The sequence below is a fragment of the Microtus oregoni genome, unplaced genomic scaffold (genome assembly GCF_018167655.1).
Source record: "Microtus oregoni isolate MIOR12 unplaced genomic scaffold, Mior012 000013F_ref0000133, whole genome shotgun sequence".
In the NCBI taxonomy this organism is placed as follows: Eukaryota; Metazoa; Chordata; class Mammalia; order Rodentia; family Cricetidae; genus Microtus; species Microtus oregoni.
In genome coordinates, this window is record NW_024543072.1 from 48,229,763 (window position 1) to 48,252,835 (window position 23,073).

Here is a 23,073-nt window from a genome sequence, read left to right on the forward strand (position 1 = left end):
AAAGGAAGAAGATGATGCTACATTATTGGAATAAGGTCATGATCTTTTCATCCCAAGCTTACATTACAAATATATCCAAAGCAACTTTTCTGGTTTTAACTGGCAAGAAAAGAAGAAATGGTACAAGCCTGGGCATTTCAGAATTGCTGCTTTGCACTCTAGTCAAAGGCTTCCAAAGTGATTTACCATCTCGGAACAGTTTGTCCACTTCACTTAGAAATTAGAAATGTGTTTTGGCCAATAAATCTAACTTTATTTTGTAGTAGTCATTTTTCTTAATGGGAGTGTTTTCCAGATGTTGCCTAAGTCTAGTCGTCTGGGCCCCCGGCCAACAAATGAGGAAAGCTTGATTTCATAGGTTGTCACTGTTGATTTTGCTTAACCTTTGGACTAATTGGTTCATCCCAATCCATTTGCACCGGTATATAAGACTTCCAGCAACAGTGGAGAAATTCATCTCTCCTTTTTCAGGTAAGTGTCAAGGTTAACCTGCTTTTTGTAGTGTTAAGTATGTCTTCACTAAATGTGTTTGAAAAGGGACAGTAGTTAGACAGTTTAGAAAAGAACCGTAACTATGCGAGGTACTTGTTGGAAGCCTATGAATTTATATTGAATTAAGTGGAAGTTGGAAGATCTATTGCTCTTGTTAATCTCAATTTTATTGAAGCTGGTCATTTTATCTCCAGGACATGATTTAAGCCTTGCGCTGTAAGTACAGACGACTCCTCCAACAGAGTTATAAAATAAGTCTATTTTTCTGCTATTATTCTGGGGTGTTATAGTGGTTAGTAATTTAATTGAGTTGTCTTGTTCTGTGTCATATTAAACAAGATGATCAACTACTTTCTTAGGAATTCAAGCTGATTTCTCAGAAGTTCTGTTTTAAGGATGGAGTGGATTATTATTGACTTATGTTTGGAAAGTTTCTGGATGCTGTGCACGCCGCACACATTATGCAGTAGTGAGATGAAAGAGCAGGTTTCTGACGCTTTTCTTTTTATTTCAGGCAAGGGTGTCGCATTGGAGACCTGCCATGGGGTGGAAAATACTTCCCATCTGCTTGTCGCTGCTGCTCCCTGCCTTCTTGATTCATCAAGTTTCATCTCAAGGTAACATCACCATCACAAAATGCTTCTGTCCAGCCATTGTTGCTAAGCCCCCAGTGGGGCTTTGTGACAACAGCAAGAAAATATATTCAGAAACATATATATTTGCTTGAGTCGAACAATTTGCAACCCTAAAGTTGAAACACACACAGTGTATTTGTGTGTTTTGGAATTCTCACCTCTTCCTCTGGCACTGTAAGAGCTTTGAGGGAGTTCTAAATTTTGATAGAATAGCATCCTTATTCTGTTTATTCAGGTTTCCTCCAAAATTAAAGAAAAATCAGACAATTATGTAGCAAAACCATGCCAGAGCTACAAAAGACCATCAAAAGAAATAAAAATATAACATTTAAATAACATTTGCTGGCATGTTGACAGATTTAACCAATCTTTCACACCAAATGAATCATTATAAATAACTTACTTTATCATCATGTCAGCATAGATAGCATATTATAAGGTACATTTACAGTGTTTCTAGTGGAATTTTATGAGCCTTAAATACTCTCTTCCTTTCAAGGGCAATCCACCCCATCATGGGCTTGTACAGAGCTGAGTGCTATTTCTTATAACATTGTTCAGTTCTTCAGAGTCTGTCCTAGGCAAATAGTAGGTTATTCCTATAGAAGCCCTTGGTGTACACTCAGCATAGTCATAGTCCAGAGTCCACTGCATGAGACTAAAGCTGTTTAGCCATAACAATATGTAACTTCAGCTTTTCCCTTCAACATATACAGCATGAGAGAAGAAAATCAATATCCATGATTATTACAGTGAAGTTTTATTTTTAAAATAGACCTTTCTAGTGAAATGTCTAACATTTTTCATTGAGTCTGAACACGAGAGATGACTGCTTGCTTGCTCAGGCATGTTTTCAGAGTCACCCAGATAAGACAAGGAGGACAAACCCCGAAATCAAACCTAAATGCTGAGTGAGGAGTGGTGGCCACACTCCCTGTCTCAGGCCCTTCAGTTTCCTCATTTGGTATTAAGACTCAACACTGGGTGCCTCCTAAGCCATCCCTTTTCTTTCTGAAACAATGCTTATCTATTGAAAGTTCTTTTTAAATAAATAAACTTGTAAGTATAATTATAATCAGTGGAACAGGGAGATGATGGCTTGGTGGCAAACTGTCTGATGCACAACATGAGAACGGAACTTCAGATCCTCAGCACCTGCGTGGAAAGCTAGGCACAGCAGTAGGCGTCTGCAACCCTAGCTCTGGGAGTCAAGACAGGCTGACCCTGGAACTCACTAGCCAAGCAGACTAGCCCCGCAAGCTCCAGGCTCAATGAGAGATCCTAGCCAAGAAAATAAGGCGGAAAGTGATGGAGAAAGTCTGGCATCAACCTCTGGCCTCCACATGTGCACACACACATGCATGTACCACACACCACTCATGCGCGCACACACACACACACACACACACACACACACACGGTTTAAATAAATAGCAATTAACATGAGGCTATAATAGACCATCTATAAAAAATAAGTGCATTTGTTCTAGAAATCTAAGTGTATAAAAATAATCTTTTGATGTTGTTTTGTCTGCTTTTCTTGCCTTCTCAACCTCTTCTCATTCTTTTCCCTTTATATATAATATATGTATTTATATACATACACTATATATGCATTTTTGTGTGTATTGTGCACATATGTATGTAAGCAACCATTCTATAAGTTATCCTACTCTTTATTGTTTCTTATATATATGTGTATTAAGACTTAACTTTCCTGGATTCTCTTGAGATTTTTTTTTTTCAGTGTATTTCGATATCCCCCTACAGATTAGGACATTCCAGAAGTGGATTCCTTTGTTACATTCATGCTGTTATCTCCTGGGGAGGATTTCACAGTGTTATCTCTCAAATGGTGCTTAGAAATATTTGAAGCTAATTATTCCATCCCATCACAAACACTCAGTTCATGACCTTTATACCCACACCCAGATCTTATTTCGTTCTTGCTTATTCCTGTTGACAGAGAGCACTTGGAAGAGTCTGCGCTCGCCTGTTCTAGGCTCACCACTGAGAGTGAGAGGCAGTGCAATTAGTGGAGAAGGCTCATGCTTCAAATTCACATATATGAGTGTGAGCTTGAAATGGACTATCTGTTTAGGATGACTATATAATTGATTATCCCAAATCAGGGCATTTATAAAAGTAAAGGGTTTATGCAAATAAGGGATATATATTAGTATATATATTATATACACACATATATTTGCATACACATGTAGTAACTAGCTGTGCGTCACTGGGCAAGTTATTAAAATTTGTCTTTTTTGGATTTCTCTGTGTAGCCCTGGCTGTCCTAGGACTCGCTGTAGACCAGGCTGGCCTTGAACTCACAGAGATTTCCCTGCCTCTGTCTCCCAAGTGCTGAGATTAAAAGCGTGCACCACCACCTATGTCAGTCACCCTTTTTTATTTTAGACAGGGCTACTTTCTTGGAAACATTTTCCTAAGCTTTGGATAGAATGTATGGCTCGGTTTCTGCCATAGAGCTGCTCAAAAAATGGCCACCGATCTCTGGGAGTTCGAGGCCAGCCTGGTCTACAAGAGCTAGTTCTGGGACAGGCACCAAAGCTACAGAGAAACCCTGTCTTGAAAAACAAAACAAACAAACAAACAAACAAAAATGGCCACCAGTAATCATAATAGAAGCATTCTGCAGCTGTAATGGCCACCTTCCCCCCAGGATTATTGCTCCTCGTGGAAGTATTACTTAGCTTCCATGGTACATTTATCACCCCAGTCTCGTGACAAATAAAATGATATGACTAAGGCCACACAAAGGCTCACCCTGGTATCAGCTAGGCCCATCACTGAGCACGATTCCCAGCATTGACCAGTGGGTAAGGCTCTCCCTCTTGGATGACTTTGTCCTCCTGAGTAGACCTCCCCTTTTCTAAGTGGTTTGGCCGTGTTTACCCTAGTATTGTGTACTTTTAGACTTGCCAAGCTGTGCAGGGAGATGTGGGGAAGGGTATTCTAGAGATGCCACCTGCAACTGTGATTTTAACTGCCAACACTACATGGAGTGCTGCCCTGATTTCAAGAGAGTCTGCACTACAGGTACGTTCTGAGAGCTGGGCGTCGTCTGTCAAGCCCGTTGTTTGTTCCTTTACCTGCTTTGGCACCCTCTGCAACTCTGTTCCTCCTCCCTCCACCTCTGTTCAAGTGCCTGTTCCTTCACTTGCATAAACGTTTAAGTGCACCGTACCTAAGGATGGTCCCAAAGCTTCTGATTTCTGGGGTTGGGTCATGGACAGAAGCCTGGGCACTTGTCACTTGCACATATGTATCAATTGCTTGCATGTAAAATGTCTTAATTGGGCCTTAATAGTGTGACTTGGTAGGCATCGAGTAAAAAGGAAGGCATACTTCTTCGCCAACAGTTGACTTTTGATGGCTTAGAGATTGAGCCTTTCAGATAGTCTCAGGAAAGGACCAGTAGGCATAGAATACTTACATATGCTATTTGAACTTTGGGTATTAAATGTGTTTTTAAAGAGGATATTTTAAAGATCAAACAAATAGCAGGGTTAACTAATGAATTTCAAAGCCCAAAAGTTCTGAATCATGAGTTACCACATGTTTCAATTGAACACTAGTTGGGTGATTTCTTATAATAGATGCAGACCAATTTAATATTCAGTTTATAAAAACTATAAAGTTTATGAAAGTTAATATGTGCATTAAAATTTGCATGTGGCAATGGTATTGATAGTGCTGTAAGGCTGAGCGTTGGGTGAAGTAGTTCAAGCAGGCCTTGGTTAAATCATCGTACCTTCCACCGAGTTTTCTCAGAACAGCAGGCCATGCGTCACAGTCTACACCGTGGCATTAACTGAAACCTTTCAGTCTTATTCTCTGCCCAGTTTTTCATCTCAAGAGTGTCTGCATTGTAAGCAATTTGGGGCCTGAACAGTGGCCTGCTCAACTAGTTTCCTGGGCTATATTGTTATAAGATGGAGAGATTCAATGACTACAAATCTATTACAAAGACTTGTAGGTGTGAGGAGAGGATGAAGGACCTCGTAAGAAGGGCAGTCTGCTCTAACGATAGCTCCCAGTTTTCTATTGTGTCTACACACGTACAGGACTCAGGCAGCATCAGGATGTCTCCTGCTAGTTTACAAGGGAAAGAACGATGCCCCAACTTGTCAGATTTCTTCCCTGACTTAGGCTGTCTCTATTTGGACATCATCCTTTTAAGTTCAATTTTTAAGACTAGATGATGTGCGCACTCTGAACTCCAAATAAGAGACATAGAAGTGCACCCTTGGGACTCAGGTCAGTTGTCGGAAGAGAAATGCTACAAGATGCGTCAGTGTGGCTTTGTGACTAATAATCCACGTTGCCTGTTTTGCTCTGGGCAGAGCTCTCCTGCAAAGGCCGCTGCTTCGAGTCCTTCCAGCGAGGGAGGGAGTGTGACTGCGACTCCCAGTGTAAAGAGTTTGGCAAGTGCTGTGACGATTATGCGAGTTTCTGTGAAGAAGGTAAGGACCATGGCGCCAGCCAGTGCTGCTCAGCATAGCCTGCCTAGGACACACGTTGGCCTCAGTGGTGTCTAACACACATCTAAGGTCTTGATTTTTACTAATGTATAAGTTGCTTCCTAATAGTTTGGTTTTACAAAGACAAAGAAAAGCACCGTCCGCCAGGAACCTCGCAATGACCTCTAGTTCACCAGCAAGGGGGATGTGGGCTAAGTGGACAGGCTTTCATCTCCTAAGATGCGTCTTTCCCACTTTAAATCTTGTCCCCACCTAAAGGATCGCCTGCACAGAACCAGTTGTCCTTAGAGCTTTTTGTGCTGCGAGCCTAAATGTACTGGGTATATGTTTTTAAAGGCAGAACGCTTCCAGTTTCTTGTATAAACAACTCGTTGCTAAATCTACGTCAAATCTGCTAAAAAAGTTGGTACCTCAATTAATTATTTGTGCCTGCCCATCCCTACAGTCCTCTCAGTGGTCTTTACACAAAGCTGGTGCAGGACAAATTCAATAAAAAGGGACGGTCTCACTTGAAAACCTTCTCTGGCCATCAAACCTGAAGGACTCCTCTCAGAGCATAACAGCAGCCCATCCTTATTTCTCTTACAAGATAAAATAATAGAACACTTTCTTCTCCAATATTTGTTCTTAACCATTCTTTGTCAAAATGTGAGTATCAGTGGAGGTAAAATTGAGATAAGCATTGCTTGCATTAGATCATATTTTTCTTTGGCTGTGCCTCTTCTATGTTTAGAATGGCGGTAACTCAATCAGAGTTGAGGGCTGTTTCTTAAGTCTTCAATATTTTTACAGGAAGTATTCTAAAAGCACTGGAGACACCACCCTTATTTCAAAACCCCCGAGGTCAGCAATCCCGCAGCTTTCAGAAGGCAGCGGGATGGGGATATAGATATCTACTCACCACTTTGATAATTATTTTGGCTAAGAGACAAGCCAAAACCAAACAAAGAAAACAAACCAACACCCTACCTCCCCAATACACCAAGCAGTTGTTTTCGCAGAGGATGGGTAGGGAGATTGAGTGAAGACACGGACAGATCATTTGAACTGCACATAGGACTCTGTGCTTCCGAAGTAGATCTGAGGTTAGGCAGGAAGAGGAAAGAATGGAGGCAACGCACAGAAAGTCCATTCACAGACTTCAGGAAGCCAGTCAGGCTCCCAGCTGAAAATGCAAGGCCCACCCAGAGCTTCGGAACCTCACTAAAGCAGGATGGAAACTGCGAGGTCGCTTCAGGGTTGCCATAGACACGGGTTATTGGGGTCTACCGAAAAACTGCAACATTTTGAGAGCTGACAGGAGTCATATCAGCCCGGTTGCCTCCCACCATGGGTAGAGAAGCTGGAAAGGTTGTTATCTGTTTTGGCCACGCTCACTAACTAGTACCCGCCAGAACTATTTCTCAATTTGGCATCTTGCTAGGGGGGAGGAGAAAGAGGGCGAGGTACAGTGCCCAGTTCCTGGAAGCCAGAAGAGGAGCTCTGAGGAGACGGTGGGAATAGCGGTGGATGGAACTCTTGTCTTCCCCTCTGAGGAGGTGGTGGGAATAGCAGGTGGATGGAATTCTTGTCTTCCCAATCTCCACGGCTGTTTCTTCTCTCTATCCCTCTCTTTCCTTCTGATCCCCAGTATTGCCCCATGCCCCCCTTTTTAGATGTTAAGGAGTGGGAGGAGGGAGTAAAAGGCAAAGGAGACACACACCAAACCATTAGTGTGTGTTAGCTTGGGAAGGGCAACTCATTTGTGGAAAAGTGTAACGTGGAGGTATGAAATCTTCAAAATATACCTGCACAACGTTTATAATAAAACCCAGGGCAAACTGGCCCTATTTGACTTAAATGCATATGAAAACAGGAAAGATATACTAGAGTTGACATGATTTTTCCCATTATCCATGTGCATTATTACTTCTGTAATTGTGGGATGACGGCAAGGTGGGCGAAACTCATAGAATGACAACTTGTTTTAGGTGGTCATTTCTCTTCAGCAACGCTGCATACACATTTCACCTCACAGATGGGAAAATGTTCCATAGTCTGGCCTATATTCCAAAGCCAAAAAGGTAGACACCCGGAGAAGCGTACGACCAGCTTTTAGGATGGTGACTCCTGAGACTGCTTTCTAGCATAATTTCCCACGGTTTGAGAATCCTATTTTATAGCAATGTGTCCTCAGAATTACTGGAGTTCTTTGTGCTGGGCTACAGCTGTTCTGTCCTGACATTTAGCAGCGTACCCTCCTGAAGCCACATGCATCCGTGCTTTTCAGTTAGCACTGCTGAGGAGTCTAAACTGATGTTAACCGACCTGTCTTGCTTGGCTCAGTGCATAATCCCACATCACCACCTCCAAAGACTGCACCTCCGCCTCCAGGAGCATCTCCCATCATCAAATCAACCACCAAACGCTCACCCAAATCACCAAAAAAGAAGACTAAGAAAGTTGTAGAATCAGAGGAAATAACAGAAGGTAGGAAGATGACAGACATCACTACAGGACATTTCTGAACTGAAATACCTGTAGGTGGACTATTCATATGAATAGCCTCAGAGGGTGACCTTTTGAGCCATGGAGGGCTCATGGTTTTTTGTTTACTTACTTGATTTATACTAAAATTTCAGCTAAAATATAAACCGTTGGATATTTTTAGCCCTTGGATATTTTTAGCATGGGTGGTCTTTATCAGAAGAGGCAAATCTCACTGTAAAAAATGAAAACATTTTTTCTGTATATTTTTTATAGAATTAGATTGTCTAACTTTTAGTAGGTGTGGGAAAATAGGGAGAAAGTTACATTGTTAGTATATGCAATCAGTTCCGGTGACTTGCTTTTGATTGACAACTTTACAAGCGAGTAGTTGCATTACCCATAAAATGACAGCAGACTACAACTCTCGAAGGCCAGTTAGCAGCATTTCTTGTTGTGGATGGACCGGCAGTTCTTTTTTGCTTTGTTCTAAATCACAGTTGGTGTGATCAAATTTTTTATTTGATTTATAGAACATTCTGTTTCTGAAAATCAAGAGTCCTCCTCCTCCTCCTCTTCTTCCTCTTCAACTATTCGGAAAATCAAGTCTTCCAAAAATTCAGCTAATAGAGAATTACAGAAGAACCCAAAAGGTTTGAGCATTGATAAAGATCAAAGACTCTATCAATGCCATGCTAAACAATTATTTTTAAAAAGTCATGTGTGTTGATAGAATGGTTTGAGATCTTGCTATCTGGGGAGTGTGTAACTATGGAAACACTCAGTTTAGAAAGTAGGAAATGAAGACACCTTACAGAGACTCAGTGGTATGCAGTTAAGCCAGCCTGTTCAGCCAGGAATCCGAAGATGCTGGAGTAGTGACTGGATGCAGAGTCTGGTAGTAGTGACAACAGTTTGTTGCAGTCTGTTAGAATTCCTGTCTAGCTGATCACCGTGTTTTTCTATTCTACCTCTAGCTTTTGTTTTCTCTTCTATGGTTTTCTTTAACAAAAACTCAGTGTTTCCCCAACATTAGTCCTTGACATTCTCCTAAACTCCAGGGAAAGGCAAGATTATCATTCCTGCTATATAGATCTTTGTTATTTTTCTAACTTTTAAAGTCGTGAGTCTCACTTCTCTCTGCAAGTTAAATAGGCTATTATTTCCAGGGAAGGGATTCCACTTGATCTTTATATTTCCTGAAATTCTAAAATATATTCTTTCTTATATAGTAAGTACTGGAATTTTGAGGAACATCTCCCTGGGTGGCCACAGTTTCTTATAACCTTCCTTATACCCTAATAGCCAGATAGTCTCACTTCAATTCCTTCAAAGAATCCTGCTCACAATGGAAGTGCAATACAAGTTTGCTAAACAGAGTTTGTATCAGTGAAATGCATTTTGCTTAGCTCCCCTAAGGGGCAGCTGCTGTGGGGAATCTTAAGTACAGTCTATTGCCCTGGCACCCTAATTGTCTACATCTTCTGGGACTACCGAGCTCAGGTGTGCATTTGAAAAGAATCAGTCAACAGCCCTACGCTCGGCAACTAGGTTCATCAGAAACCTTTGGGAAGATTGGAGCCAAATCCTCAGTCAGCAGTAGAGGCCTTTGTAGGAGTTAGTGCAAAGAAGCTACAAGAGTTTGCACTCAAGTTTCCAGGAAGAAGGGACAACATTGAACACTATGGAATGAGAGTGGGTGGCATGGTGGACCAAGTGAGGTAAGGAAATGAACACAGACATGGATTTATGCCACTGATCACTTTGCTGGCTGCAATGGCTGCAAGCTGCTACTGTCTTCCATGTATTTATATTTAGGGCTTCATTTGTGGTTTCATCTGTTTGCCACATTTACTCAATAAGTCTCCAAAGATAGAAAATTTACCATACATTAACAGACGCATTAAAGGTTAGCAATTTGCCTACTGACACGTACCTAGTCAATGATCTAGAAAGAGAAAAAGTATTCAAAATAACAACTTTTATTTTCTTCTCTAGAGAAAGATAACAAGAAACCTCCCCCTAAAAAGGAACCTAATCCAGAACCTCCAGTCGTAGATGAAGCTGGAAGTGGACAGGATAATGGTGAACCCAAGCTCACCCCAGCTCCTGACAGTCCTACCACTCCGTCTCCCAAGACTACAGCAGCAAAACCTGCAAGTCCCAAACCCAGTCTTGCTCCTAATTCAGAGACATCCAAAGAAGCATCTTCAACTTCCAACAAAGAGACAGTAGTGGAAACGAAGGAGACTACTGCAACAAATAAACAGACTTCCGCCAGCAAAAAAGAGAAAACTACTTCAGCGAAAGAAATACGGAGTGCAGAGAATAAAGATGTTGCACCCACATCTCCTACACCTACCACCTCCAAGAACCCAGCTCCCACAACCACCAAGGAGCCAGTACCCACTACTACAAAGGAACCAGCTCCCACTACCACCAAGAAGCCAGTACCCACTACTACAAAGGAACCAGCTCCCACTACCACCAAGATGCCTGTAACTACAACCAAGGAACCTACTCCTACCACTCCCCAAAAGCCTGAACCCACCCCCAAGGAACCGGCGTCCACGACCCCTAAGGAGCCTGAGCCCACAACCCCGAAGGAGCCTGAACCCACGATCCCCAAGGAACTGGCTCCCACGACCCCTAAGGAGCCCGAACCCAAGACCCCCAAGGAACAGGCTCCCACGACCACTAAAAAGCCCGAGCCCACGACCCCCAAGGAACCAGCTCCCACGACTCCTAAGGAGCCTGAGCCCACCACCCCCAAGGAGCCAGCTCCCACCACCCCCAAGGAGCCTGAACCCACGACCCCTAAGGAGCCTGAACCCACGACCCCCAAGGAACCAGCTCCCACCACCCCTAAGGAATCGGCACCCACAACCCCTAAGGAGCCTGAACCCACCACCCCCAAGGAACCAGCACCCACGACCCCTAAGGAGCCTGAACCCACCACCCCTAAGGAACCAGCACCCATAACCCCTAAGGAGCCTGAACCCACCACCCCCAAGGAACCAGCACCCACGACCCCTAAAGAGCCCGAACCCACTTCCCCCAAGGAACCAGTACCCACGACCCCTAAAGAGCCTGAACCCACAGTCCCCAAGGAACCAGCTCCCACGGTCCCTAAGGAGCCTGAACCCACAACCCCCAAGAAACCAGCTTCCACGACCCCCAAGGAGCCTGAGCCCACCACCCCCAAGGAACCAGCTCCTACCACTTCTAAAGAGCCTGCACCCACAACTCCCAAGACTCCTGCTGAAGTAACTCCTGAGTTTCCTGAAGCACCCACACCAAAGGCTCTTGAAGACAGTCCTAAGGAACCCACTGTGTCACCAACTAAGACTCCCGAGGTAAGCAAACCTGAAATGACTACAGCAGCTAAAGAGAAGGCAACAGAAAAAGACCCACCCAAAACTACAACTGTTGCCCCTAAGAAGACAACAATTAAACCAGAAGAGACTACTGAGTCAGAAGCAAGCGCCAGCACACAAGGAAAACCTACAACTCAAGACACCACATCATCCCAAATTACCACTCTGAAAACAACAACTCTCGCACCCAAAGTAACTGCTCCAGCTGAAGAGACTCCGGACAAACCTGAAGAAACAACCCCTGCATCAGAAGATCCTGACGCTCCTAAGACAACTCTGAAACCCCAGAAACCAACCAAAGCACCCAAGAAGCCCAGCTCTACCAAAAAGCCAAGCAAAGCACCTAAGAAGCCCGCCTCTACCAAAAAGCCAAAGACAAAAAAAGAGAAAAAACCAAAAACGACACCATCTCCTCTGAAGACGACTTCGGCAGTGCCTGAATTGAACACCTCTCCTTTAGAAGTCGTGCTGCCAACCACGGCTAGCCCTGAGCAAACTCCAGACTTAGAAACAGCTGAAGTAGATCCAGACCATCAAGATGCGGACCAAGGCGAAGAAGAAAAACCTCTCATGATTCCCAGGCTTCCTGTGCTCTCCCCCATCCTGATTCCAGGCACTGATCACTTGGCCGGTGCACTCAACCATGGCATTAGCACCAATCCCATGCTCTCAGGTACTAAGAATCAGTTACTTTCCTGTTGTTGAGATCCATGGTCTGGAACTCTAACTGGGGATCTTATCAAGTTTGATGACAGCTTCCTACAGGTGTGCAGGGGAAGAACAAGCACAGTACACTTAGTCTGCAGGACACTGAGTGGTAATTAGCGTCAGAAACGTAGTGTTGGTGAAGTCTGGACAGGTCTGTTGTAAGCGGAAATGGGGTGTAGAATGTCAAAATAATTTAGTTAGCTAGGACTTTATCCTTCAGAGAGCATAATGCAAAGAAGAAAAAAAAAACCATTTCATTTTCTATCTCAACCCCAGGGAAGTAACTGAAAACAGTTCAAATGTGCAATAAATAGCTCATGTACATGAAGACCAGGACAACCCGGCCTCTTATACCTCACTATTATTGTTATGTAATACTCCTGAATCATGCTAGGGAAGAGGAATTACGGAACCATATCACTTCCTTTTCACCTTACTAGATTTTAGAAGGGCAAACAGGAAACAGAATCCTGTTAAGGATTTGAAAACAACCAACTGCGTTTCCCATCTGTTCTATATTAACTTTTCCCGATTTGTTTTAGATGAGACCAATTTGTGCAATGGTAAGCCAGTGGATGGACTGACAACTCTGCGCAATGGGACGTTAGTTGCATTTCGAGGTGAGCTATCAGTACATGAATGTGTTTCCTCTTGTTCTGTACTGGCATTCCTGAACACAAAGTCAGCAGTGAGCTAATCTGAGTTGTGCTTTTAAATGGAAACTGACTCATGATCCTACACTAAATGAGAATATTGGATGGGTTAATTTAGACACAAATACAAAAATACTAGAATTGTATACTCAAGGTTTGTGTGATAGGATTTCAAAGTGTTGATTTCAAACTAAAAGGAATGACAGAGATTTGCATTCCGTGACCTATTTTCTTAGAAGAGTATGCCTCCATTGTGAGGTAAGAAAAGCTGTACTTTTTGTTGGAGAGTAACAGCAAATTAAGTAGATTTTAGCCCTCTTAGAACACAGGTTAAGTATGAACAAAAACAAACCATACATAGTAAATGTTTAAGAGATTTTAGTAGTCATTAAGTTATACTCTAATTCTAGAAAGTAAAAACACTGAAACCCAGAGAGCTATTCGTCACAAAGGCAAAAAGATCTTTTCTAGAGAAAGTAGGCAAATGAGCGGGTGCGATGGCTCAGTGGATGAAGGTACCCACTGTCAAGGCTGATGATCGGTACTGACCTCTGGGACCTACATGGTGGGAGGAGATCACAAGTTGTTTTGTGATCTCCACATACACCCACAAGTGTCCCTACATACAAAGAAACCAACCTAACCCAAATCAAATGAAAATCAAGGTGGGTGCAGGAGTACGCTAATTCCAGCGCACAGGAGCTGGAGGAAGGTAGAATCTCTGAGTTTAAGTCAGCCTGGTGTGCACAGATGGTCTCAAAACCCTCCAAATTAACTATCTGAATAAATTTTCTCTTTTTCACTTGGCTCTACTTCCAGGCACTTAACATGTTGGATTTATTTTTTCTTTATAATCACATACTTTACTGTTGAGACGTATTTTAGTGTTCAGACTATAGGCTGACATGTCTCTTTAATTTTTAGGTCATTATTTCTGGATGCTAAATCCATTCAGACCACCATCCCCCCCACGCCTGATTACAGAAGTCTGGGGTATTCCTTCCCCTATTGACACTGTTTTCACTAGATGCAACTGCGAAGGGAAAACTTTCTTCTTTAAGGTAACAGAAATATTGCTTGGAAAAAAAGATGCAGTTGCACCTTGTCCTAACTCATCTTAACCTTCAATTTGGAAACAATGAATCTCTCAAAAGTAATTTCATACTATTTATCATCTGCTTATTCAAATTCAACCAAGTTAGTGTGCTCCCCTATACTGAAATCAGAATGAATTCCAGAACCATGCCTACAAATCCTTTGACATCATCTTCTCTTTTTAACAACCAGGATTCTCAGTACTGGCGCTTCACTAATGATGTACAAGATGCGGGGTATCCTAAACAAATCGTCAAAGGCTTCGGAGGACTAACAGGGAAGATAGTGGCAGCTCTTTCAATTGCCAGGCACAAGGACAGGCCTGAATCCGTGTACTTTTTCAAGAGAGGTCTGTATCACACGGCTGGCAACGTGACACTGCTTTTTAAAAACTGATGCTGGTATTTTATTGCTAAAAATAAGAATTTAGGTCTCCTGCAATGTGAAACATAGAACATCTTGGTCTGACAAAAAGAATGCTATCATTGACTGTGTGAGGTCATGTGTTGGATTCATTTGTTCTTCAAGTCTTAGTAATTGCTGTATTTCAAGAATATTTTTCAATTAACTATTCAATTAACAATAGCCATTATTAAAAATCTCTCTCTATATATTTATGAGAATAACCAAAAAATGTAAAGGCAATCCTAAGCCATTCCTTTGTTTTTGTTTGCTATGTAACTTTCCCAATGTAACAGGTGGCAATGTTCAGCAGTACACCTATAAACACGAGCCTGCGAGGAAGTGCACTGGACGAAGGCCTGCTATCAACTACTCAGTGTATGGGCAGGCAGCGCAGGTCAGGAGGCGCCGCTTTGAGCGTGCTGTTGGACCTTTCCAGACACACACCGTCAGAGTCCATTACTCGCTGCCCATGAGAGTTGTTTATCAAGACAAGGGTAATGTTTTCATCATATCAAGAATTCTGATCACGATGGAGATTATTGGTCAAAAAGTACTAACAATTTAAACTTACTGATGTAAAACAAACCCCTTTGCCTTACTGAGTAATAACCAAAGATTAATTCTTTGTTTTTCCTTTGTGGGTAAAGGAAGTAGTTTATTCAAGCACCGTATACAAATCTCTAACCCTCAAGACAGTCCTAACAGTGAAGTGCTAATGCCATAGCAGAGAGCCAATTCAGAACCTGGGCTCATGCAGCGATAAGGCTGTAAACTATCTCACACACCTTATTAACAATTCTGTCTGCAGGTTTCCTCCATAACGAAGTCAAAGTGAGCACGATGTGGAGAGGGTTTCCAAACGTTGTTACCTCAGCAATAACACTGCCTAACATTAGAAAACCCGACGGCTATGATTACTATGCCTTTTCTAAAGGTAAGCAGGATGCGGACAGTTTCGGGAACTTCCCAAGTGGAGACGGCAAGTGTACAGTCGTGACTGTAAGGAAGAAACTCCACGTCAGTGCTCACTCACTGTGAGGGGAGAGACAGCGGCACGAACTTCCTCTAACAGACAGCAGCGCACAGCTAAGAGCTGAGGAGAAACCTGGCACAGAGAAACAGTACTTGTTTCTATCACCAGCAGTACTGAGGATTCTACATAGCAATACAGTCTAGAGGTGTAGAAGACAGTCATGGAGCGGAGTTTTATTAACTAAAGTATTTTAACTAGGACACTTATCTTTCAAAAGATGAGTAATTAAATTATTCCACCCATGATTCCATAATATGAATGTCTAAAAAGTGTATTTTAAAAATGATAAAAGTCAAATGAATCATCTTTTAAATCTTTTAAATTAATTGGTTCTTTAAATACTTCTTCTATAAAGGAGCATTGACCCTAATAGTACTGAAGGGTGCTGAAAGATCACTCCATCACACACCAGAAAATTAGTGAAATCACTTTTGATACTGAAATGATACTGCTTTGAATATAATAATCAACATAAACAAGTGTTTTACCTTCTTTTTAATTAAAAAGATGATTTCTCTTTCCCATTTAGATCAATACTATAACATCGATGTGCCAACTAGAACAGCAAGAGCAATTACTACTCGTTCTGGGCAGACTCTCTCCAAAGTCTGGTACAACTGTCCTTAGATTGATGGGCAAAGAAGAGTCACCAAAATGAAATGAAGAAAACAATGATCAATTTTGACATTGAAATACATTTTATTAATAAAGAATGTTGAAATGAGCATACCTATTTATACAAAACACTTCTCATCTTGACAATCATTATATTAAAACAGATTTGCCAATCTTATTCACAGGTGTCAATAGTTTACAGGTCACTTAATTAATATTCCCTCTATTTATTCCTCCTCTTCCTCCCACTGCATGGCTTACACCTGGAGAAGGAAATAATAAAAGGCAATCACTCATGGTCAACAGAAATACCTAAGATATTATAAATATTAAAAGGTATTCCCCATGTTGATTAACAGTTATTATAAATGGGTCACTAGTACTGATGTAAATGCAGACTAACGAGTTACATTAGAAAACATGGAAATACTAAAATCTTGTATTTCTTTACTAGCTACAACAGCCACAAAACTTTCATTGCACAAAAAGCACTTCACAACATAAGAACACAGGTAGAGCTAGCACAATGAATACACAGCATGATAACACTTTAGATTTTCCAAATCTTTCTTTGGATCCAATAAAATAAGATACCAATTGTATGTAAAAAACACATTCATTTTGTACCTATGACAAATAAACTGCTTTAAAGAAGCTCTCTGGTTGTTAAGCATCACATTATAACACGTAATTATGAATCAATCCTTACAATTTACATAAGAAACTTGTCGCACATGTTATTATCCCACACATCAACTAATCTGTATGTTGGAACTCACCTCTCTGTCTGTTAAATTGACGACCACGAACGCCTTGTCTCAATGTTGTCTGAAGTCTTACTCTTCTGAAAGGCTTCGGCTGACTGCTGCTAGTATCTAAAGAAAGCATTAAGATACAATTTTAACAACAAAGCTGCTACAATTAATTACTAATCAGTACACAAATTCAGATGTGCCCATTGTTTTCAATATTCAAGTTTGCTTCTTCAGAGGGAAGGAAACTAAAGAATCACACAAACACACACAAAAACTGATACAATTAAAAAGTAAAAACAAGGCTATTGGTGGTGGCGCATGCCTTTAGTCCCAGTACTTGGGAGGCAGAGGCAGCTGGATCTCTGTTAAGTTTGAGGCCAGCCTGGTCTACAAGAGCTAGTTCCAGGGTAGGCACCAAGGTTACAGAGAAACCCTGTCTCAAAACAAACAAACAAACAAACGAAACCAGAAACAAACAGTAAAACCAAAACAAAACCAAAACACAATATCAAAACAATCTACTTTGAGAAAAAAAAACATAAGAGTTTATTTGTTCAACCACTCAACTAACTCAGGAGGTTATTTAAGACAACTTTCTGGTATACATAGGATGCCAGGGGCAGGCGAATATTATGGTAACAAAGAATCAGATTCCAGAGAAGCCAAAAATATCCTATCATCTCTGACTTGTAGTTCTGTCTACATTAAATCATTAGCAAATCAAATCATTCGTAAATCCTGTCAGCTCAAATTTAAACAAACTCACCCGAACCACACAGCTATATCTTGTTCATGTCACATACTCTGCATTTCAACAGCTTCCAAATTTGGCTGTTTCTGCTCATTACTAAATTTTAGTCTCTTTATACACCATGGCCAAACTGCCTACAGCATCATATCATTAATCTATGTGAAGAATTCCAACTGTGTTCCATCTCTACAAGACTCAAAACAATGATGAAGATCTACTTGCTTTTCCTTCAGCACAACCTTCCCAGTCTCAGTCCTCTGCTCCAGCCATGATGACCTCCTTGCTGAATTTGAACGTCTCTCAGAGGAAAACTTGCATCCTGGCTTACAGCTTATTAGCTACATGACCTTGTGAAGTAATTTAACTTTCCTCTGCTTTAGTCTTCATACCTAAAATACGGGAATGGACCCTACCAAACTGGCTTGTTGTGAGAACCAAATAATACGTGTAAAAGGCTTGACAATAGCCTGACACACAGTTAATACTCAAAAGATGCCTATTTATATAGAAAGCCCACAGAAGTATCTTTTATTATAAGAAAGACATAATCTTTCCAAAGTTAAATTTAAGAACTTGAAGAGAACTCTTTAAATTAGTAAGTTTCAAGCATGGTTTTGAAGTAAATGCCTCCAAGCCTCCAGTTCACAGCTGCTCTGGCACAAATAGGAGAGCTAGGGAAACACTCCTTTGATTCCTTCCCAATACAACCACCCCTCCAATTCAAGAGCACCTTTAGACAGGTGAATAAGTCACAGGATCTGAGAAAAAAACAGAACAGTAAAAAAAACCACAGTTAGGAGACGCAAACACCTTTCAGGACCTGTGCTGACACCGTTTATCTGGATGAAATGTAAGTAAACTACTCTTCTGGTGGGGATCTACCATCTTCGTGCTTCTATTAACATCAGAACATCCGAATATCGCAGTAATAAGCTCCTTTTAATGATAAAAATTAAGGAATGTGTTTTACAAGTCAGGAGTGTGGACATGAAAGCTGTGTCTCTGGTAAGCATCTCTGCAGACAAGGGGGATAAATGCAGGCTGCATGTGCACAGTCCTTACCCACAGAAGAGCTGGACGGAGGGTCCTGGCTGGTTGAGGGGAGATCGGACTCATCAGATGCCTGCACAGGCTCCTCTTCCTGTTGGCTATCAATTTCTAGGCCTGCCTCTGAACTAATACTAAGAAAATAAATGTTGATTAGAAAACGTAAAATGGAATCTAGAAAGTAACCCAAATGTTCCAGAGTTCTAGTTTTAAGTAAAAATTAGACACTGATAAAGATTGTCATTTTTTTTTTTTAATAAAGAAAGCAGAGCAGGGGTTGGGAGTGAGGACTCCAGTTGTCTTCGTTTTACCTCCTTTCTTACTAGGATGTCCTGCAATTTTGCTTTTTGTTTTCCCACTGATTCAGCAGCCCTTCTTCACCATTTGACAAAAATGTTTACATTCTTGACACTCACAGGGAATATATTAGACTTTGATAAACTCTCAAACAAAAGGCAAAAGTTATTCACAATGGCCTCAACTAGTAACAGCAGATCAGTAAGTCACCATGAGTAACAAGTTATGGGTATGAGAGTACCTGATTCAGTGGCTATATTTTCTCTTTCTCCCTTTAAGAAGCACATGATGGTAGCTAGTAAAAACCTGATTCTGGTCTAATCTTTCCTCCTTTATCACCTGAAAACATCTGTACAGTTGCTGGTAACAACTTACCCAAGAGGTTGTAAGATGGGGAGGTATAAACAGCACGGGGTGGAAGTTAAGGTTTCAAGTCTCACCCGAGCTGGCTACGAGTAGAACAGTCTAAGCAAATTACTGTTAACATGCTCTGAACTTAATTTCTATGATGGAAAGTGATACATTTTAGTAATACGGTGTAGGACAAATATAAAGTGACCCGAAAACATGTAGAGAATTAGTAGCAGCTAGTATTCTCAGTGGGACTTACTGCCCTCGAAAAGTACCAATGTTAAAGAATACAAACACACCTGCTCTTTACCTTATAGTACCCAGTAGACCTGGCTTATGAAACATCGTCAAAGAGTCCTTGAGCTCTAAGCAGAAAACCCATGTTCTACCAGCAATGTTTCTGACCATTAAACAATAAATTTTCCATTTTATAAGAATTAGATTCCAGTTTGAAACTTAACTCTCCATGGGCTCCTTTTAGCAAATTATTTGTTTCCTTAGAATGAAAAAAACTTTTCAATAATGCTTTTTAAAATTGTCTCTCATAGTAACCCTAAATTCTGAAGCTGCTTTGATTTTGAACACAAGGCAGCTTTTTCAAACATAGGCTTTGGCTTAGCCACAGAGTAGGGCAACACTGAGAACACACTCTGATGTATTTGCTTGCTCAAGAGAACAATTATTGACAACATACAAAAATTACACAACAAATCATACCCTTCAGACTCTGCCTCCACAAACACTTCATCTCCATCATCACCAGCGGCTGTTTCGTTTGTCGTGGATAAAGTGCCCGTGGATGTTGTCACCATTGGAACAGACTGAGAGGCATGCTCTGAAGCATCAGACATGGTACTCTCAGTAAACACAGTCACTTAAAAAGAAAGAAAATAAATACATTTACCTTTGTGGTTCATTAATTATAAGCCAGAATAGGTCCAATGTCCCCATTTGTCTGGCACCAACCTGGGGCTGCTACTTGGAGAGGTGTAGTGGGAACACTGCGGCCACCAGACTCTTCCTCATGAGCCAGAAAGAGGGGTGTTTCATACATTCCCAAACCTAGAGACAATTGTGAGCATCAGTGAATGACTAAAAAAACACAAAGAAAAGAATTAGCACAAAGTGAACATTTTTAAGCTCATAATTTAGTTGCTCCATAAAGGAAAAAAAAAAAATCAAGCTCAATATATACTCTATACTTCTTTTAAACGCAAGCAATTAGCAAAAATGTCTTTTTTATTCTTATTTGAATATATTAATTGTACACACACAAAAAGTGGTTTTGTTAACAGTTTAAAACAAGCTAATTTTATGGTGTATCCAACTATCAACAAGTACTCTGTTGAAATCCATTCCTCACATAACTGCTAAGGTTTTTACTTCTTTGTAATTCAGCAATCCCTTTCTTAAGCAGAGGATGACAAGGATGGCTATCTTGAATTTTATTTTCTATAGAAATAGCATTTATCCTGATGCCACCGTTCTGCAGCACCCTGTGAGCAGCACCCTAGAGTCACAGTCTCCACCTGCGAGAGGGAACCTTGTTTATAAGCAGTTCCGCCCACCTTGGTGGCATTCTGCTTTCTAGGCAAAAATATGCCTGTTGTACTGTATCGCCTTTCAGATGCACCCCAGGAATGAGACTCTTTTTAAGAAATGCAGTCTGTTTCTGTGGCTCTGGAAAGTGCTGGGGGGAGAAAAAACATCCCTGCCTACTCATCATGTCCGAGGGATCGACAGAACAGCTTTTCTCCTTCCTGGATTAGGCTGAATAAGCAGCAATGTATCTTTACTGTGTTCAAAATAAATACATCGTATCAGTTTCTCTACTGCTAGTGAAACTTAATTAAACATCCCCATGGTTTCAAAGCGAGTTAGCAGTAGGTATTAGCCTTCTCTACTCACTTGCAACATGTCAGTTTTCCAGAAGCAGGCCGAACTTCACTAGTGGACTAAATGGTAATTAATTCCACAAACAGTATAATTCAAATGCAGGTATCATCAACTCTACTTAATTTTGGGGTCATTTTATTTTATATCTCATGCTTTATTTTTAAAACAAAGGTTAATAAGGATAGTTTAATTAGCCATATACTTAATTAGGTATGCCACAACTCAAGTGTAAACAAAATTACAGTACACTCCTAAATTTAGAACAGCTGGTAATTCTTAGAATATTTATTGGATCACCATATCCTTGAAGATACATGGGGTTTGAATGAGAATGGCTCCCAGAGGCTCATGTCTGAATGCGCGGTCCCTAGTTAGCTGAGCTGTCTGAGAATGATTAGGAGGTGTAGTCTTGATGGAGGAGGAACGGCCTTGTGAGGAGGTGTGTCACTGAGGGGGCCTCTGAGATTTCAAAAGCCCATTCCAAGCCCAGTGTTTCTCTCTCCCTGCTTGCAGACCAGGATGTAAAGCTTTCAGTTTTCCAGCACCATGCTCCCTGCCATGATGATAATGAACAAATCCTCTGAAACTATAAGCCCTCAATTAAGTCCTTCTTTTTATAAGTGTCTTGGTCATGGTGTTTCATTATAGCAACAGAACAGTAATGAAGATAATATACAAATACAAAAACCGTCTTTAGGCTAAAGGAACTACAATTGTGCTCATGAGATTTGAAAAGACAATGCCACACTGGTGGCTCTATAAATTAGGACAGGGATAATATTATAGCAAGTTAAAGGAACTCACAGCATACTAACTTCTACCAATACATACAGTTAAGAAATCTCAGGCTTTTTTGGCAATTATACCTCCTTGAGAAGCAAGTTGGCCAAGATCAGAGTGACTGGAACTTGTCTGTGGCATGTCTTCAGGTGGCCCAAACCGGAATCTAGGAACACCGGCAACCTGTGGGGAACTAAGTGGACAAAAACTAGTTTAATGGGAAATTTAATGCTGCCTGTTTAAACCATGAAAGGAAAAAGAAAAAAAAAATCAATAAGCAGGGAATGAAAATGATATCAATAAAGGGTTTCTTCCAACAATATCGTCACTGAATTTAGCAATATAAATAATTTGTGAGCCGGGCGGTGGTGGCGCACGCCTTTAATCCCAGCAGAGGCAGGCGGATCTCTGTGAGTTCGAGACCAGCCTGGTCTAAAGAGCTAGTTCCAGGACAGGCTCCAAAGCCACAGAGAAACCCTGTCTCGAAAAACCAAAAATAAATAAATAAACAAACAAACAAAAAATAAATAAATAAATAATTTGTGATTTAATTTTTAGCTTCTTTGAACTATGCTGATTTTTTTTTTGAACTTGTCTGAAACACATGGAACAAGAAGCAAACAGTTTTTTTTTTTAGCTTCAGTTTTCACTGTTTTGTAGTATAAGTTACTTCCTGGCCTATTGTACACAAAATCTAGCTCTAAGATTTAGAAAGGCCCTAGCATTACATGACTAGGTTACTTTCTCCCTGTATCCTAACAATATCATCTATCCCATTGCCTATTCAAAACACAAAACCCAGTCTCATTTCTTTCCCACTCTTTTTTTTAGCTACCCATAATTATACATGTTTATGGATTATACCTCTGTAATTATGAGTTAAATTTTAATTTTACTCAAAAGCATACTTTTAGCAAAAATCTTTCCTTCAGGTTAGTTTTCAAATCTATCTCTATACAGCTGCTCTAACAATAATTTTTAAAAGATTTAACCACCAGTGCTCTTAACCACTGAGCCATCTTTCTAGTCCTGCTCTAAGAATGTTGAGAACTCCTATACTATGCTTCTAATTTTCAGCCTGTTTATTTGGCCCCAAATCTCAAAAGGCTGACTGCTATTTAAACTCCAAATTTCTTTCTTCAAAAGGCTCACACTGGAACTGGTGCATAAATTGAGCACTAGGGTGTGTGGCGTGGAATGTATTAAGGTCTC

At 40.9% G+C, this 23,073-nt stretch overlaps 2 protein-coding genes across 5 annotated transcripts in view; one reads left to right on the plus strand and one right to left on the minus strand.

Moving 5' to 3' along the window:
• The first annotated feature begins 452 nt into the window (after positions 1-452).
• Prg4 (proteoglycan 4) lies at positions 453-16,094 on the plus strand. Of its 4 annotated transcripts, XM_041662758.1 has the most exons (13): positions 453-471; positions 1,007-1,109; positions 4,065-4,187; positions 5,495-5,614; positions 7,958-8,101; positions 8,632-8,751; positions 10,097-12,148; positions 12,726-12,803; positions 13,761-13,897; positions 14,124-14,280; positions 14,630-14,830; positions 15,145-15,270; positions 15,899-16,094. In XM_041662758.1, exons 2-13 carry the CDS (start codon positions 1,034-1,036, stop codon positions 15,994-15,996), a joined length of 3,432 nt encoding a protein of 1,143 aa, XP_041518692.1. In that variant the 5' UTR covers positions 453-471; positions 1,007-1,033; the 3' UTR covers positions 15,997-16,094. The 4 variants fall into 4 exon arrangements, with proteins under 4 accessions (XP_041518692.1, XP_041518693.1, XP_041518695.1 ...); XM_041662759.1 differs by lacking the exons at positions 453-471; positions 8,632-8,751; XM_041662760.1 differs by lacking the exons at positions 453-471; positions 4,065-4,187 and having other exon boundaries at positions 1,019-1,109.
• Positions 16,095-16,113: 19 nt separating this feature from the next.
• The window catches only part of Tpr (translocated promoter region, nuclear basket protein), a 57,474-nt gene continuing 50,514 nt past the window's right edge, over positions 16,114-23,073 (minus strand). Inside the window, exons 47-52 of the mRNA XM_041662757.1 lie at positions 21,948-22,054; positions 20,152-20,247; positions 19,903-20,059; positions 18,553-18,671; positions 16,764-16,859; positions 16,114-16,247 (exon numbers count right to left, since the gene is read on the minus strand). Coding sequence (XP_041518691.1) covers positions 16,192-16,247; positions 16,764-16,859; positions 18,553-18,671; positions 19,903-20,059; positions 20,152-20,247; positions 21,948-22,054 — 631 coding nt within the window. The 3' untranslated portion in view covers positions 16,114-16,191. The remainder of the gene's footprint in view (positions 16,248-16,763; positions 16,860-18,552; positions 18,672-19,902; positions 20,060-20,151; positions 20,248-21,947; positions 22,055-23,073) is intronic.